This window comes from Balaenoptera acutorostrata, chromosome 6 (assembly GCF_949987535.1).
Source record: "Balaenoptera acutorostrata chromosome 6, mBalAcu1.1, whole genome shotgun sequence".
Lineage (NCBI taxonomy): Eukaryota > Metazoa > Chordata > Mammalia > Artiodactyla > Balaenopteridae > Balaenoptera > Balaenoptera acutorostrata.
In genome coordinates, this window is record NC_080069.1 from 88,639,426 (window position 1) to 88,656,357 (window position 16,932).

The following is a 16,932-nucleotide window of genomic DNA, read 5'->3' on the forward strand; positions in this document are numbered from 1 at the left end:
CGGGCTCTGGAGCGCAGGCTCAGTAGTTGTGGTGCACAGGCTTAGTTGCTCCATGGCATGTGAGATCTTCCCGGACCAGGGCTTGAACCCGTGTCCCCTGCGTTGGCAGGCAGATTCTTAACCACTGCGCCACCAGGGAAGTCCTTTTTTTTTTTTTTTTTTTGCTGGTGCAAAGTAGAAATCAGGAACATGACTGATTAACATAAGACAGAGAAATTTTATTAACAAAATGTGCATCCCTGTCTTATACAATTCATTTTTAATAAATATAAGAAAACTGAAATATCACTTGAAGCAAAGATTTCCAAGATCTACTATATTCTCAAAATTGGATTCCTTTTCTAAATTCTCTTTTAGTTTTCCAATAGTCTCAGAATTTAATATAACTTGCCATAAAACCGCTTCTGTTCATCCACTGCCATCTCGAATGTCTCATCCGTCTATTGTTCTAGATAGGAACTATGTCTTGCTCTCTTCCACATGGCACATTAGCACTCTGCGGCCCTCATAATAATACTTCTAGCAATATCGTACATTTCTATGCTGCTTACTATTTACAGAGGACTTATTTATAGTGTCTTATCTAATCCACATAAAAAAAATAAAGTGGTTAGGTTTTTAAAATATGACGAAATAAGCTGAGAGATGTTAAGCAACCTGCCCAAGGTCCTAAGTAAGAAAATGCTTCCCAGTTTTATTGTGCTAAACTATGGAGGCTCAGGAAATCCTACAGACTTTATGTCTCTTGGACATTTGCAGTGTACATTAGTATATTAAAGTCTCTGAGAATTCCTGGCACCTTTAACCCCCCCACCCCAAAGTCTTCAAACATATGTAGCCACTATCTGTTTCTTTCTTTATCTATCTACCTGTCATCTATTTTTTTTTTTCAGAATGTGAGTTATTATGTAACAGACTACTAGCTTTTCTATTGGGAATTGCTGTAAGCAATGAATATCAAATTCAAACCCTATACTCCTTCTTCAGTTTAATTTGATTGACTAGCAGTGTTTCAAAATGTGCAGTGCATCAAGAAAAATATAGCTTCAATTTTCTCATAGATAAAAAAGAAATTTATTTAATCAAAATAGGTTATTCTCACCCAAAGTCTTTCTATGTGGCAAATTTTGTCTCTTCTGAGCATTTCAGGCAAACTCAATCTAATATACAGAAGTCCATGATGAAAATGTCCACTTCCTCCTTGCTCCTCTGACTCTCCCTGTGATTCCAACAGGGGTGGCAAAGCTGCTGTGAGAGCCATCTTACCTCTCTGAACTAACTCTGCAGTTTAGGCACAACACGGGCCATTAGGCTTGCTCTAATGGTCCCTGTCTCCTTGGTTTAACATGTTTTCAGAATGTCTTCATCCTTCAATTAGAGGATTTATTGTCTGGCATCTGTTGAATGTCAGACATGTGGCCAAAACTCAGGAAATACACTCTGGAAAGTTAAACATTCCCTGAAAATGGACTTAAGGGCAAGAGATCATTCCAGTTAAGTTGACTTGGCTTTAGAATGGCAGCTGTAATGATTGAAGTCCTTTCTTCCATGGGAGTGAGAACCACAGAAGACTCCTACAACACTGACTGAAGGATTTCTGACTCACCAGTTTCCTCACAGCGGCCTTCACATCCTTGTTCCTCAGGCTGTAGATGATGGGGTTGAGCATGGGGGTCACCACCCCATAGAAGAGGGGAATGAGCTTGTCTGAAAGATCCTCTTTGTCTACCCCCAGGGGGTCCTTAGACTTGGGCTTCCCATACATGAAAAATAAGGTCCCATAGAATATTATCACCACAGTGAGGTGGGCAGAGCAGTTGGAGAAGGCCTTTTTCCTCCCCTCAGCTGAGGGGATCCTCAGGATGGTAGCAATGATGAAGACATAGGAGGCAGAGATGAACAGAACTGGGACCCTCAGGAAGATCACATTGGTCACGCCCATGCTGATCACATTGATGGAGATGCCGGCACAGGCCAACTTCAGGACAGCCAGGATCTCACAGGTGAAGTGGTTGATGATATTGTCCCCACAGAGGGGCAGCAGAATTGCCAAGGATGTGTGTACCAGAGAAGCAGCACCACCAATAGCCCAGGAGCTGGCAGCCATGGGCACATAGGCAGCCTTGCTCATGACCGCAGGGTATCTAAGGGGGTTGCAAGTGGCCATGTAGTGGTCAAACGCCATCATGCTCAGGAGCACACACTCTGTCCCTGCCATGGCAAAGGAGAGGAACATCTGCACGGCACAGGTGGAGAAAGAGATGGTTTCCTGGGGGGCCAGGAAGCCATCCAGGACCAGAGGGACTGAGGAGGCTGTGTAGCAGATGTCCAGCAAGGAGAGGTTCCTCAGGAAGAAGTACATGGGCTTGTGTAGGCGGAAGTCAAGGATGGTCACCAGGATGAGGACCCCGTTGCCCAGCAGGGTCACCAGGTACATGGACAGGATGAGCACAAAGAATGTTTTCTCCAGCCTTGGGTGGGCTGAGAGGCCCAGGAGAATGAACCCCACTGGGGGGAGGTCTGATTAGCTTTTTCCATGTGATATCCCCTCTCTCCTCAGCAAATTACAAAAGTAGCACATCAGGCTTTCTTGAAAAGAGTCCCAGGCATCTGGTATGCGGTCACTCCTGCTGCGTAATAGGAGAGCATATGTGTGTTAGAGAAAAACAACTGAAAGAGACAGCAGGGTGTCCTCAGCTCTTACACGAGAGAAGGTCAGAGTTGGAGCAGAGCTTACAACGGGCCAGCATTGGGCGAGGGCCTCAAGTAGTCTAGGTGTGTGAGGGGTTTTTCCGGAGTTGCTACATCCTCTCATCGCCCGTAAAAGCAACTGAGACCTCGAGAGGGAAGTGACCTGTCCGAGTCTTCTAAGTTGGTGACAGAGACAGGACTTGACCCCAGCGGACCTGATCCCCAGTCAAGGAGAGATTTTCTTCCACATTATGACTAGCGGCTGGAAAATCCTATGAATGATTTCTCTTTAATGTAAATGTGTAGACATTTCATTTAATCTGAGTTTTCTTAGATTCTCAGGGAGGAAAATCCCCAAGCTGATCCAATTCTTAGAACCAGTAAATTTTAAAGCCTCTTTAAATTTTGACTACAAAACTTGTATAAAATGTCAATCCACTTCCAGACAGAGACAAGCCCAGGTAAAGACTCAACCATACTGAGAATGACTTCTCCAGTCTGCCTACCATAAATGACACAGACTTGATGTTGTCAGCATTGGAATCTGCCTATTTTAATACAGATTGATAGCAATATATGGGGCGCTTCCTATATGGGGAGGAACTTTATGAAGTCAACACAGGATTGATTGGAGTGATTGAACACACACTATGGGCTGACAACTGTGCAGCTTACTAACCAGTTAACTCAGTGATCAATAACCATATGAACTACACATACCAGGTAGTAGGCTGTACAGCATTAACTTCTAACCTCATCTCCCTGGAATATTGGTGAACTTCTTAGCCAGAGGTAACTAAGAAATGTTTTTCCTTTGTCCTTTTATGCTATATTTTATCCTTGTGTAATATTCTGGCTTTCTGACCCCATCCTTGGGTTCCGTACAAGCAACTAGCTTATAGGGAGACCTATATGCCTTTGTGCAGAGGATTTCTAGTCTCTTAGCTGCAGTTGCTCAGACTCTAAATTCAGAATCCTCATTGATAATATTTCTCTAGCTCCTTCTTAATTGCAATGGGTGTGTGTGTAGGAGTGGGGGCATGGTGGAAGCTGAGTGGTAAATATTAAGGAGCATCTACTCTGTGCCACATTCTTTGAAACACCCCAAGAAGAAGATACTGTCATTCAAGGTTTATAGATGAAGTAACCAAAGCTCGGAGGAGTGGAAGATTTTCTCTCTGGGGTTGAATGACAGATTGGGGTTGAATGATTTTCTCTCTGGGGTTGGATTGCAGGCTCCAATTCTGAGTTCTTTCCACCAAATAGTTGCCTTGATGTCTTGGTGCACAGATTTTTGAAAGCTCCTGTCTCTCCAATACCAGCTCTATATATTCTCTGATCCATCTCTTTGTTCAGCATGCCTTTGCTTCACTCATGGTGGAAGAGTTTATGTCAGATGTGTTGTCAGGCAGTTCAGCTCCTGCCCTGAATTGAATCCAGTGTTTCTCAACCTCAGCACTGTTGGCATTTGGGGCTGGATAATTCTTTGTTGTGAGGGGCTGTCCTGTGCATTGTAGGATGTTTAGCAGCAGCATCCCTGGCCTCCACCCACCAGTTGCTAGTAGCACCTACTCCCTGAGTTGTAAAAGCTAAAAATGTCTCCAGACATTGCTAAATGTTTCTGGGAGGAGAGGGGTGTGCAGAGTTGCACCCAGCAGAGAGCCATTGACCTAACCCAGGAGACGGCTCCCCCATTATGCAGTCACGGGTTTCATTGTATTTCCTGTGCAAGCCTATTACCCTCCCCCCAGTCCCTCAGCACATGAGGATGTTTCTGTTTGCTCCAGGCAGGTCCACTCTGTGTGCCCCGCCATGAACTTCTGCCCCAACTTATCTCACATTCCTCCCAGTGTCTCTCCCAGCTCTTCCAGGAAATGAAAAGTAAACATTATGGTCAGTGTCACAAACAAAATTTGATAGTGACAAGGACATGCTGTGCTGGCAGAAGCCAAGGAAAGTGGCTTCTGTTAGAGAAGCCGTCGTGTCCACTCCCAGCAGACAAATCTGTGCACACAGAAAGTCCTGCCCATGAACAATGCGATGTGGGCGTGAGTGATACACAGGATTTGACCTCCGTGAGAGCTGCATCCATGGAAATCTTAGTGCCTGTCACGTGGGAGATGCTGAATAAAAGTTGGTTCAATCAGGATGAACTGAACAGCTAGGAAGACCTTGCACACCGAGACCGGAGCTGTGGGACCCACCCCTGCCCATGACATGGGTCTTCTCTGTGGCTTGAGCGAGTCCCTTCTCCTCCTGAGGTCTCAGTTTCCCCATGTGCATCCCGAGAAGGCTGAATCAGGTGCTTCCCTGGGCATCCCAGCTCTGTTGTGGACTATCCCGTGCTGGGAGCAGTCTTTGGTAAAGGTGGCTGCCCACTCCTTCGGGTGTGGTGTGTGTGTGTGTGTGTGTGTGTGTGTGTGTGTGTGTGTGTGTGTGTGTGTGTGTGTGTGTGTGTGTGTGTGTGTGTGTGTAGGGGAGATAAAGTAGGGCTGTGTCAGGCTTTGGAGGGGACTCAGGATGGAAGAAAACAAAGAGCTCTGACTCATACAGCCCAGTGAGAGGAGGGAGAGGAGGCCAGCCGGGAGAGCAGGGAGAGGAACGGAAGCTTTCACCTTTGTGGGGCTGTACGTGCAGGTGTGGCTCCTTGGCTTGTCCCGAGGACCTGGCCTGGCTAGTGGTCCCACCTCTACCTGTCTCTGGACCAGCAGGTAGCTGAGGAGTGGAGGCAGCTCAGGGTAGTCAAAAAGCCCCTTATGTGTTCATACAGCCTTTCTGAGGAGCTCTTTGCCTAGAAGAAGTAAAAACCTGAAAAACCTGCATACCCATCACCTTAGCAATTCCACCTTTGGGAAATAATTCTACAGAATCAATGAGAGTAGAGGGCCAGTGTCTCACAGTAAAGGCTTTTACATAGCAATATTAGCAAGTGAAAATAGGAAACAAAATAACTGTCCACCAAGAAATGCCTAAGTAAATTATGCCACTTCATATAATGGAACATAAATTATATATATATATATTTAATATATAAAGTTATATTTGTGATTTTTACACCATAATATTATTCCACTATAATGGTAAATGAAAAGGGAGAATACAAAATTTTACACACTGTTATGATCTCAATTAGGTAAACGATATGTGTGGATTAAAGTTACCGGAAGGAAATTATAGCAAAATCAGTAAGGGAGGGATTCCTCTTTGTACCTCTTCAGTATTACCCCATTTTCTATTAATACAATGGGCACAAGTTACTTGGTATTCAGGGGGAAAAAAATCTTAGTAACTATGAAAGGAAAGTGAGAAAAACAGAAAGAACTAGCCATAGACTGGAAACCAGATGGACCAGGCTCGGGTCTGCTGACCCTCTGACCCTGAGGAAGACCATTCTTCTGAGAAATCTCTGCAGGAGGGGGATGACGGGAATCCCATCTGCCTCCCTCCCTGGGTTCCTGTGAGGAGGGAGCAGCAAGGGCAGGGCAGGGGCTTGGAAAGTGGTGAGCCCTGGAGAGCGTGATGGACTGCCTAGCGCTTCCTCTCAGCTGCTCCTCCCTGCTCCAGCTGCGGGAAGGTTTCTCAGAGCAGAGGCAGGGGAGGGGAAAGTACATCTTTGGGAAATGCTCTGCAGAAGGCATGGCCAACTACCTCTGTCCCCGTCACAGCCCAGCTCTCCCCACCTGTGTCCTGCTTGTGGCCGCCTCTCTGAGTCTCCTGATCCCAGACACAATTCTCAACTCCTCACTGCACCCCAGGACCAGACCCTAGATGCCAGGGAAAGACCCAGACACTCCCCTGCCTGACTTCCTTTACCTCTGAGACCCTCTTTCTTCTTTTTCCCCCTGAATCCTTATGGGAACTTTAGGCTCTGGTGGTTGTTTCTCTCATGTCCTTCCTCCCAGCTCTGTTGGCTGAGCCCTGGGTATCTCAGTTACAGACTCTTCCTGTACAGGACCTGTCATCCTTGTCTGAGGCTGAGGAATCCCAAGGGTCCATTTTCCCCAGCAGTGAAGGGAGTCCTGAAGCTGCAGCCGTGGACTCCTACAGGGACCCTGCTAGTCCCAGAAGCAATTTAAACTTTGGAATGTCGATTGTGCACAGAGTGCTGGGGCTTAGCATACTTGGGGGCTCCACATCCCCGCCGTCCATTGCAGTTAGAGGCAGTGACTGGGACATGGCCAACTGGAGATGGAGAGGTGGGCACGGCAGATGCCGCCTTCCTCCTGAGCCTTCCCCAGGGTCTCAGAGAAGCCAGTGCTCGCTTTAGGGGCCAAGCACCTTGTCCCCAAGGTGAAGGCCTAGACACCCAGAATGGGGAGGCAGACAGATATCTAACAGCAGCAGCTGCTGCAGAATTAACTACATTCATTGAGCTCCCCCATGTTCCCGTCACTGTGACAAACACTTTACACACATTATGTAAGTTCAGTAAAATCCAGCAATGCATGTATGTTAAGTATCTACTTCCAGTCTTCCCTGGGAGGTTGTATTTATTATCCCCCTTTTTTTTTTTTTTTTTTTTTTTAAATTTTTATTTATTTTTATTTATGGCTGTGTTGGGTCTTCGTTTCTGTGCGAGGGCTTTCTCCAGTTGTGGCAAGCGGGGGCCACTCTTCATCGCGGCGCGCGGGCCTCTCACTATCGCGGCCTCTCTTGTTGCGGAGCACAGGCTCCAGACGCGCAGGCTCAGTAGTTGTGGCTCACGGGCCCAGTTGCTCCGCGGCACGTGGGATCTTCCCAGACCAGGGCTCGAACCCGCGTCCCCTGCATTGGCAGGCAGATTCTCAACCACTGCACCACCAGGGAAGCCCTCCCCCTATTTTTTTATTTGAGGGAACAGACTTTAAAAAGTTAAGCGATTTACCAAAGACCACATCTTGTGAACAGCAGAGCTGGGATTTCAATCTCAATACATCTAATTCTCTTTGCCATTATTGATAGCACCATCATCATCATCATCATCATCACTGTTATTTAGTAGGTATTACTTGTACTTGGAACAAAATTTATAAGGTATAGAAGGTATAATAAAATTAAGCCTCTGTCTCCAGTCACCCAGTTCGTCTCCCTCGAGGCAAACAATATTAGCAATTTCTTGTATGTTTTTTCTTCAGTGGTGTTCTATGCATCTTGTTAAGTAAGAAAGGCAAGATAGTAAGACATTGTGTATTTGTGCTAAATTTGTCTCCAAAATAAAGTTAGCACAGATACACACTATCTTACTGTCTTGCTTTTCCTCACTTAGCAATATACCTTGGAGATATATACCTTGAAGAAAACATATGTAGTACTGCTTCATTCTTTTAAATGTCTGCATATATTCCATTGTAAATACAGATAATCATTTAATTAACCAGTCTGATATTGAAGGACATTTAGATTTTTCAGTCCTTTCCAATCTTATGCTATTACAATCAGTGCTACAACAAACATCCTTGCATATTTATAATTTAGCACATGTGGTAAAAATATATGTTTTATGTACATTTGTAATTTTTATGGATATTGCCAAATTTACAAGGTCTTATCAGTATATGAGAATGTCTGTTTTCGCATACTCTGTCAACATAATATGTTGGTCTTGAGACTTTTTGGTCTTTGCCAAACTGATAGTTGAGAAGTGACATCTCATTGCAGTATTTAAAACTTTTGGTATTTAAAATGATTAAAAATGTGAAATATAGCACATATATGTAAATGCATATGAAAGTATATAAAACATATATTTTTAATTTAAAGAATAATAAAGCAATTGCCACCTAATTTAAGGAGTAGAACATTGCCACATTGTCAGCACCTTGAAATCTTCCTGGGTATTCCTTCCCACTCCCAGCTCTCTCTCTCTCTCCTCCCAGAGATAATCACACTCCCTACTTTTGTTATAATCATTTCCTTGCTTTTCTTGAATTTTATCACCTATGGATGCATCTTTAAACAATGTACTTTAGGTTTTCCGCTTTCTGAACTCTAAAAATCAAATCACTTGTAGGTGTTCTTTTTGACTTGTTTCTTCATTCAATATTATGTTTGCGAGATTCATTCATATTTGTAAGTGTAGCTAAACTCATTAGTTTGTATTGCTATATTCCATTATATGACCGTAGCACAGCTTATTTATACGTTCTATTTTGATGGATAATTGGGTTGCTTCCCAACTGAATGCTGCTATAAATATTTTATACTTTTCTCCTGGTACACACATGTCTTCCCAATTGTACTAGTTGTGTTTATAGCCCATCCTTTCTCCACCAGTCTGCAGTACCATCTCTGTCATATATCAAGTCTCCCAACATAAATGGATCTGCTTCTGGGATCTCTATTCTTTTCCATTGGTTCGTCTATTCCTATGTCAATGCTATACTGCCCTAATAAATATTGCTTTATTGTATGTTTTGATTTCTTGTAGGGTAAACCCCTTTATTCCCCCCCTCCAGTACTTCTAATACGTCATGCCTGTTCTTGGTCTTTTGTTCTTTCATATAAATTATTGAACCAGCTTCTTAAACTCTGGGGATTAAAAATTTGGGATTACACTGAATATATAGAGATCAATTTTGGGAGAATTAACATCTCTATAATACTGAATTTTCCTACCCATGAATGAGAAGTATTTCTCTCTTTAATATCATTCAAAACATTTTATAATTTATAATTGTATGCATAAAAGTCTTGGAGCTGTTTTACTAGGTTTACCCCTGTATGGTGGTATTTATATCTTAATATATAAATATCTATATTTATATTTCTCGATATCTTTAAAAATATTTCATAATCTGCTGCTGGAATATAGAAATGCAATTGGGTTTTTTAAAACATTGATTTTGTCTAGGAATCTTGCTCAACTCTCTTTTAAATACTTATATCTCTAAATTATTTTAGATTTCCTATATAGTAGGTATATATAGTAGGTAATCTGTGAATGATGACAGTTTCTTTTTCTTCCTTCAAAAATGTTAGATTTGTAGTCTTTTTTTCTTGTCCTGCCTCACTGGCTGGGGCTTCCAGTTCAGCGCTGAAAGTTTTTATCATGAATGAGTGTTGTTTTTTCAAAAGCTTCTTCTGTTTCACTTGATATAATCATGTGATTTTTTTCCTATTTAGCCTGTCAATATGGTAGATGCATTGACTGATCTTTGAATATTGAACCAGCCTTGTATTCCTGGGAGGAGGGGATTCTCCTTACTGCTGGGTGAGGAGTGGGAATTTCAGCTCCCTACTAGGGCTCTGCTGATTCCCTTCTGCCTGGCAGAGGCAGGAGTGCCTAGTACTACTCCCACGGCCTCCACTGACACTGTGGGAAGGGGTGGCCTCATTAGCACAGGCACAAGTCCTGACCCTCCTTTAGGCCCCCTCTGATACCACCCAAGTGGGAAGGAGAGGAGCTTCCCACGTGGTCTCCACTGACACTGTGGGTTGGCATGGGGACTTGTTACTGCCCAGCAGATATAAACATCCCACCTCCCTATCCAGCCTCCTCTGATACCACATTGACAGGGTAGTGGTTGGGTTGCTTTGTCATAGCCTGGTTAGAATGGAAGTCTAGGCTGTCTGCTCAGCCTTTGCTGGTGGGGTGAGGGTGCTGTTTTTTTTTTTTTCCCTGAGCTGTCTGGCTGGAGTAGAGTGGTTTTTGTCAAGACATTGAATTTTTAAAAATTAATTAATTTATTTATTTTTGGCTGTGTTAGGTCTTTGTTGCTGCGTGTGGGCTTTCTCTAGTTGTGGCGAGCGGCGAGTGGGGGCTACTCTTCGTTGCGGTGCACAGGCTCTAGGCACGAGGGCTTCAGTAGTTGTGGTGCATGGGCTCAGTAGTTATGGTGCATGGGCTTAGTTGCTCTGAGGCATGTGGGATCTTCCCGGACCAGGGCTCGAACCCATGTCCCCTGCATTGGCAGGCGGATTCTTAACCACTGAGCCACCAGGGAATTCCCAGGACATTGAGTTTTATCAAACACTTTCTACATCTATTGAGATGATCATTTGGTTTTTCTTCTTTAATTTATTAATGTGGTAAATTTTTAATGTTCACCCTATCCATGCTTTTTTGGGATGAATGCAACTTGCTCACAGTGTATTATCTTCTAAGTGTATTACTATATTTGTTTTATTGTAATTTAGCATTTTGACATCAATGTTCAGGGAGAGTGCAGGCCTGAAAAGAGTTTATTCCTTCTGTTTTATTTGAAAAAGAGCCTGGAATTTGATCAAGACTAGTTTGCAGTTTTTTGTATCTCAATTGGGAATTATCTACCATGTAATATAAATATAGGATTGCAGCTGGAGTATGCAGTGGTCAGCAAGAGAGGGTGACTTTGTAAAGATGCTTTTACTTTGGGCTTTGTAATTGTCAGGACTTTGTAAGTTTCTAGATAGAAAACTTACTCCAACCAGCATAATCCCAATACAAACTTTAATGCTCATACAACTGAGAAGTTCAAGGGTGGATTCAGTCTCAGGCACAGCTGGAATTAGGGACTCACCAATGTCATTAGGACTCTCTGTCCCTTCATCTGGTTCTTATCTCTCCTTGTCTTTTCCTGGCTTCATTTTAAGCAGACTTTCTCACGTGCTAGGGAAGAGAGCTGTCAGCAGCCTAATCCACATTTTTCTATTTGAGTCTCCAGATAAGAACTGAGCCTTGGCCAACACCTTAGACTGCAGCCTTGCAGAGGACTTGCTTGAATTCCTAACTCACAGAAATGGCAGGATTATAAATGTGTATTGCCTGAAGCCACTAAGTGGTGATCTGCTATGCAGCATAGAAAGCTAATACAGGACCCCTTTCTTCTTGCTCCAGTTGAAATATGCTGGGGAATGGTTCTGATTAGTTTGACCTAGGTCACATGCTTTCCCTTAGACTGATTGCTGTGGCCAAGCGTTGGTGTAGTACAATTGGCAGCCCCACTAGAATCACATGATAAGAGTGAGAGGGCAGTTTCCTCCCCAAACAATAGATGCACAGTGAAGATGTAAGTGACCTCTGTGACGGCATCCTTAGGAACTCCAACAATACTGTGACTTACATGTGCTTCTAGCAGAGGTCGTAAATTGCAACCCATAGCCAAAAATGGCTGAGGAACAAATTTTGTTTGGTCCTCATAATACTTATACTGTTGAAGAATTATGGGGAGCACTCAACTCTGCAAACACCAGAGGTAAATGTGGCGCCTGCAGCAGAGGGAGCAGCTCTTTGCATTCCCTCCCCGCCCCCTTCCTGCATTCCTGCCTGGCAGCAGCTGGCTGGACCTGAGGAGGGAGAGGCAGTTAGCTCCTGCTTTCCCACCTGGTCCTTCCACCAGGACCTGCTCCTGGTCCTTTCCCACCTGGTCGTGTCCACAGGGGACACGTTCCCTGTCTGGCATCTGAAATGCTCTGATTCCTTAAATGCTCTGATTCCTTAAATGCAGTTTGGGTGATTACATTCTAGACACGTTGTCTGTGATCATCTGTGATGTTTGATTAGGTCATATTTTGTGGTAACCTTCATTAGATACTATACTCTCTTGAAGATTTTAGGGATCATCCTAAATTGAGAGAAATGGTCACCAGTAGTAATCAGGTAGAAATCAATTTGCACGTATGCAGAGCTCTGAAAGACTCCATTTGTCAGTGGTCTGGTTTAAACTCTGGTTATCTTCAAAACCAAGGGCTGGAGTAAAGACTGGTTTTCTTTGCTTCTGAGAACCTTTGATGAGTGAGCCTTTGTGTTTGCCTCCAAGCCCGGGGCTTGGACCTTTTCCCAACAAATAGGATGGACCTGCTGTAGGGATGGGAAAATGGATGGAGCATGGGTCATCCCAATCTGTTAGAAAGGGGGAAAAAGGCTTTGAATGAGGGCACTTGGAGGATGCTCTAGACTGCCCTGAAGTTTACATTCAGGGCTTTTCCTCCCTCCAAAATGAAAACATCTTTTTAAAATATCTTCTGTTAATGCATGACCATTGTAAATATATGATGTACTCAAACTTCTTTATGTATTTTCCCTAGGTATTTTAAAGTTGTGACTGGTGTGAATTATATACAACCCCCCTACTGTACTTTCTTACTAGTTGTAGTAGTTTTGCACTTGATTAAACTTTTTTCCGCAGTAAACAACATCTGTTTACTTACTGAATAGTTTTCTTCTTTTCTATATTTTGTTCCTTATTTATTTTTCTGATCTGATTTAATTAGCTAGAATGATGCAGACATGGAGAGCAGAGGTCCTAATCCAGACATGCATTGTAGGCATGTCACTGGTATTCTGCCATCAAGTATGCTGTTTGCTGTTGTTCTGATACTTTCCATTCTTGTCAAGGATGGTTTCTTCTATTCAAGTCCACTACTTTAAAAAGTCAGAAATAGATGCTAGATTTTACCAAATGACTTCTCAACATTTGTGGATGGGATTACTTTTTCTTCTTTAATCTGTTAACAAAATGGTTGTAGTAATTGATCTCCTAATGTTCCTAATATTAGAAACCTTGAAATTCCTAAAAAAAAAACCCACTGGGTAATGTGTATTATTTGTTTACTGTACAATGATTTAAATCTACTCAGGTTCAATAAATGAGATTTTTCATTTGATGAACTTTCTTTGTTCTTTCATAATCCTCTGATTCTTTCAAAGAAAGAATTCTAATACTTGTCTACTGGTATTTACTCGTAAATTTTCAACAAGCATGTTAAGACTTTTGTTGCATTTCAGTATCAATGCAATGGATTGTATTTATAAGAACCCCTTCCCACCATATCCTTTGTAAGATGAGGCCTTCAGTGGCCTTTGCTTCTCTTTCTCCATTTCCCAGCTTAATGAAGTCACCTAGAATTGTAACTGGAGCTCCATCATTGCTTTGTTGTCACTGTTTACCTCAACATGATTGCTAATAATTCCTTCATATATTCGTCTTTGCAAATTTGGTATAAGAATTGACTAGACTTCATTGGTCTTATGCATTTCATCATTCTCCACTGTCTCTTCTATGGCATATCCATCACATCCTTTCATTTATTTATTTTTAACTGTTTGTTGGGAGAATGTTCTAAATAAATGTTTTTTCAGGAAGGGATTGCAGGGGTATGTGCTTTCTGTGTTTACACATGACAGCAAGTGTCTTTTTAACCCTCGTATCAGTGCAATGATGAGGGGTATGTAGAACTCGGGACTCACAGCCCATTTCCCTCAGAACTTAGTAAACCTTGTTCCACTGATGTCTACATTTAGGGCTGCAGAACAGCTGGCCAATGGCAATCAGATTCTCATTCCTTCTTAGGAAATATGCTTTTCTTCTGTGTAAAAGTCTATAGAACTATTTTGGTATATATAGGAATCAAAACTTATCCTTGAATAGTTATCCTAGGTAGGTGTGTCTTTTGCTATAATTCTTACCTGGTGATTGATGAACATTTTATGAACAAAATATCTAAAACTTCTATTCAGTGAAATGTGTTTTTTTCTCTTTAGTTATTATTTGTCTTTCGTCTGCTCTGTTTTCTCTTCATGATTTCCATGATGGATCCCCCTGGTCTATCTCCCATGCCTCTCATCTTTTCTCAAATAACTTAAATCTCTTTGTTTTTCTCTCTGAAGTCTAGGAGAGGAATTTAAGTTATTTTTAATTTTAAAGTTCATTTTAAAAAATTGTGCTATCTACTTTTAAATACTTTCTACTGAATTTTATTTGATCCAGTAAGTGGAATCTTTCCCTTAAGAAAAAGTTCTTATTTCCCAGTTATCTTTTGTCCTAGCTTCTTTTTTTATAGACTTCTCTTGTTTTATTGATTCACTACCCTCTTGAATTCTGCTGAGAAAACCACTGAGAATTTTCTTTAATGCTTTCACCATCTTCCTGCAATAACTCTTTTTCAGCAAAGGCTGATTGTTTCGATTGTTAGTTTCCTCTCTATTGGATTAAAAATTGATATCAACTGTCAGATGTTTTCTATTCTGCTCATTCTATAACTAGACTTCTAGATTAATTACTCTACAGAGCTGCCTTGGAATTCCTCACCAGTCATGTAGGTGATTCTTAGATGTCTCCTCCTCCCTCTGAGCACCACCTCCTCTCCCTCTGACTACCGTGTGGCTTTGGGGTTTCTTAGGTAGGAAAGCAAGTGATGGTCACCCCTTGGCTGCACACTCGGTCAAGCCAGGTCAGGTGGTTAATAGAATTCATTTGATTCTCCTCCATACCTCTCAGTTTCGACATTACTCTGATGACCCTTGGAGGACAAGGATATCTAGGGAAAGAACACAGGGATGAATAACATTTTCAAAAAAGGGAAAAGAAAATAGGCCTGAACCTTTGACCTTTGCATCAGTTTCGCCACACCTTACTCTCCTCTCTGCTCCAAAGATGTAAATGATTTTCTGGTGGGGGACTTGGTTAAGGACAAGAGAAAGAGGTTAATTTTGAAGACACAGGAGGAGAATGATTCAAGAAACAGTTTTAAGAATTTAAATGACAATAAGGAGAAAGAGGCAATGAGAATAGGATAAAAAAATTACTGTTATTTAATAATGGAGTAGGAAGAGTTGATAGGTGACATAAAAATAAGAACCCTTTCAAATATGTTCAAAGGGCGAGCCAAGGAGTAATTGAATTATGGTCCTACAGACTAGAGCTTTTCATGAGTTAAACAATATATCTTGAAGAGTTACTTTTCCTTGACATCAATTTGTTTAGTATGCATCACAGATATAGAGAACTGTAAGGCTTGATCAACAGGAATATACTTTTGTAGAATCGCCTATAGAATGAGGGGAAAATTCACATTAAATGCTTTCTGTTCACACAGAGCTCTTGGGTGTAATGAGATTCCGTGTAATTAGATTTACCTACGTAAACTTGCATGAAGTTAGCCCTTCATCTTATCCTCTGAGACCCTCAGGTGAGAGAAACCAGGGAACAGGAACCATCAGGACCCCTCCAGCATCACTGGGTGAAGTGTTTCCGAGTTACCAGGTTCCTCACAGTGGCCTTCGCCTCCTTATTCGTCAGGCTGTAGATGATGGGGTTGAGCATGGGGGTCACCACTCCATAGAAGAGGGAGGTGAGCTTGTCTGCAAGGTCCTGTTTGTCTGCCCCCAGGGGGTCCTTGGATTTAGGCTTCCCATACATGAAGAGGATGGTCCTATAGAAGATAAGCACAACTGTGAGGTGGGCAGAGCAGGTGGAGAAGGTCTTTTTCCTCCCCTCAGCTGAGGGGATCCTCAGGATGGTAGCAATTATGAACACATAGGAGAAAAAGATGAACAGAACTGGGACCTCCAGGAAGATCACATTGGCCACCACCATACTGATTATATTGATGGAGATGTCAGCACAGGTCAACTTCAGGATAGCCAGGATCTCACAGGTGAAGTGGTTGATGACATTGTCCCCACAGAAAGGTAGTTGCATTGCTAGGGATGTCTGCGTCATGACAGTGGTGCTTCCAGCTGCCCAGGAGCTGGCAGCCATGGGCACATAGGCAGCCTTGATCATGACCTCAGGGTACCTCAGGTGGTTGCAGGTGGCCATATAGCAATCAAACGCCATCATGCCCAGAAGCACACACTCCGTGGCCCCCATGGCAAAGGAGAGGAACATCTGCACAGCACAGGCTGAGAAGGGAATGGTTTTCCTGGGGGTCAGGAAGCTGTCAAGGATGAGGGGGACTGAGGAGGCTGTGTAGCAGATGTCCAGGAAGGAGAGGTTCCTCAGGAAGAAGTACATGGGCTTGTGTAGGCGGGAGTCAAGGATGGTCACCAGGATGAGGACCCCATTGCCCAGCAGGATCACCAGGTACATGGGCAGGATGAGCACAAAGAATGTTTTCTCCAGCCTTGGGTAGGCTGAGAGGCCCAGGAGAATGAACCCCACCGGGAGGGGGAGGTCCAGTTAGACCTGTCCATGATGCCTCTGCTCTGTCACCTGTAGGAACTCAAAAAGCCAACTTCATGATTCTCTGATGCCTAAAGTAGCCAGAAAATCAGTGAGGAAACTTGTCCTGCTGAGCAGCTAGACAACAGCTCTAGCAATCTGGGGGGTTCTTTGTGTTGTTCTAAGTAAAACAGAGAGAAATTGATCAAAATCTACTTTGTGATATTTGGCTGCCCATAGAGGTGTTTGACATGTCACCAGATTGGATTGAATTTTTCTAATCATAATCAAGATTGATATCACACATTTACTTCAAGTTATACCATATGTGGCCAATTCATTTTAATCAATTTTGTGAGAAGTATTAACATTCCCTTTGTGTGATTTCCCCCGCTTTGGG

General features: G+C 42.8%; 1 protein-coding gene and 1 pseudogene across 1 annotated transcript; both read right to left on the reverse strand.

Moving 5' to 3' along the window:
- Positions 1 to 1,510: 1,510 nt before the first annotated feature.
- Positions 1,511 to 2,538, reverse strand: LOC103013057 (olfactory receptor 2S2-like). The gene is given in 2 exon segments (XM_028162548.1): positions 1,511 to 2,511; positions 2,514 to 2,538. Coding segments are annotated over 2 exon segments (1,026 nt in total).
- A 13,064-nt stretch (positions 2,539 to 15,602) lies between these two features.
- On the reverse strand, positions 15,603 to 16,564 carry LOC103005075 (olfactory receptor 13C7-like; annotated as a pseudogene).
- Between the last annotated feature and the right edge of the window lie 368 nt (positions 16,565 to 16,932).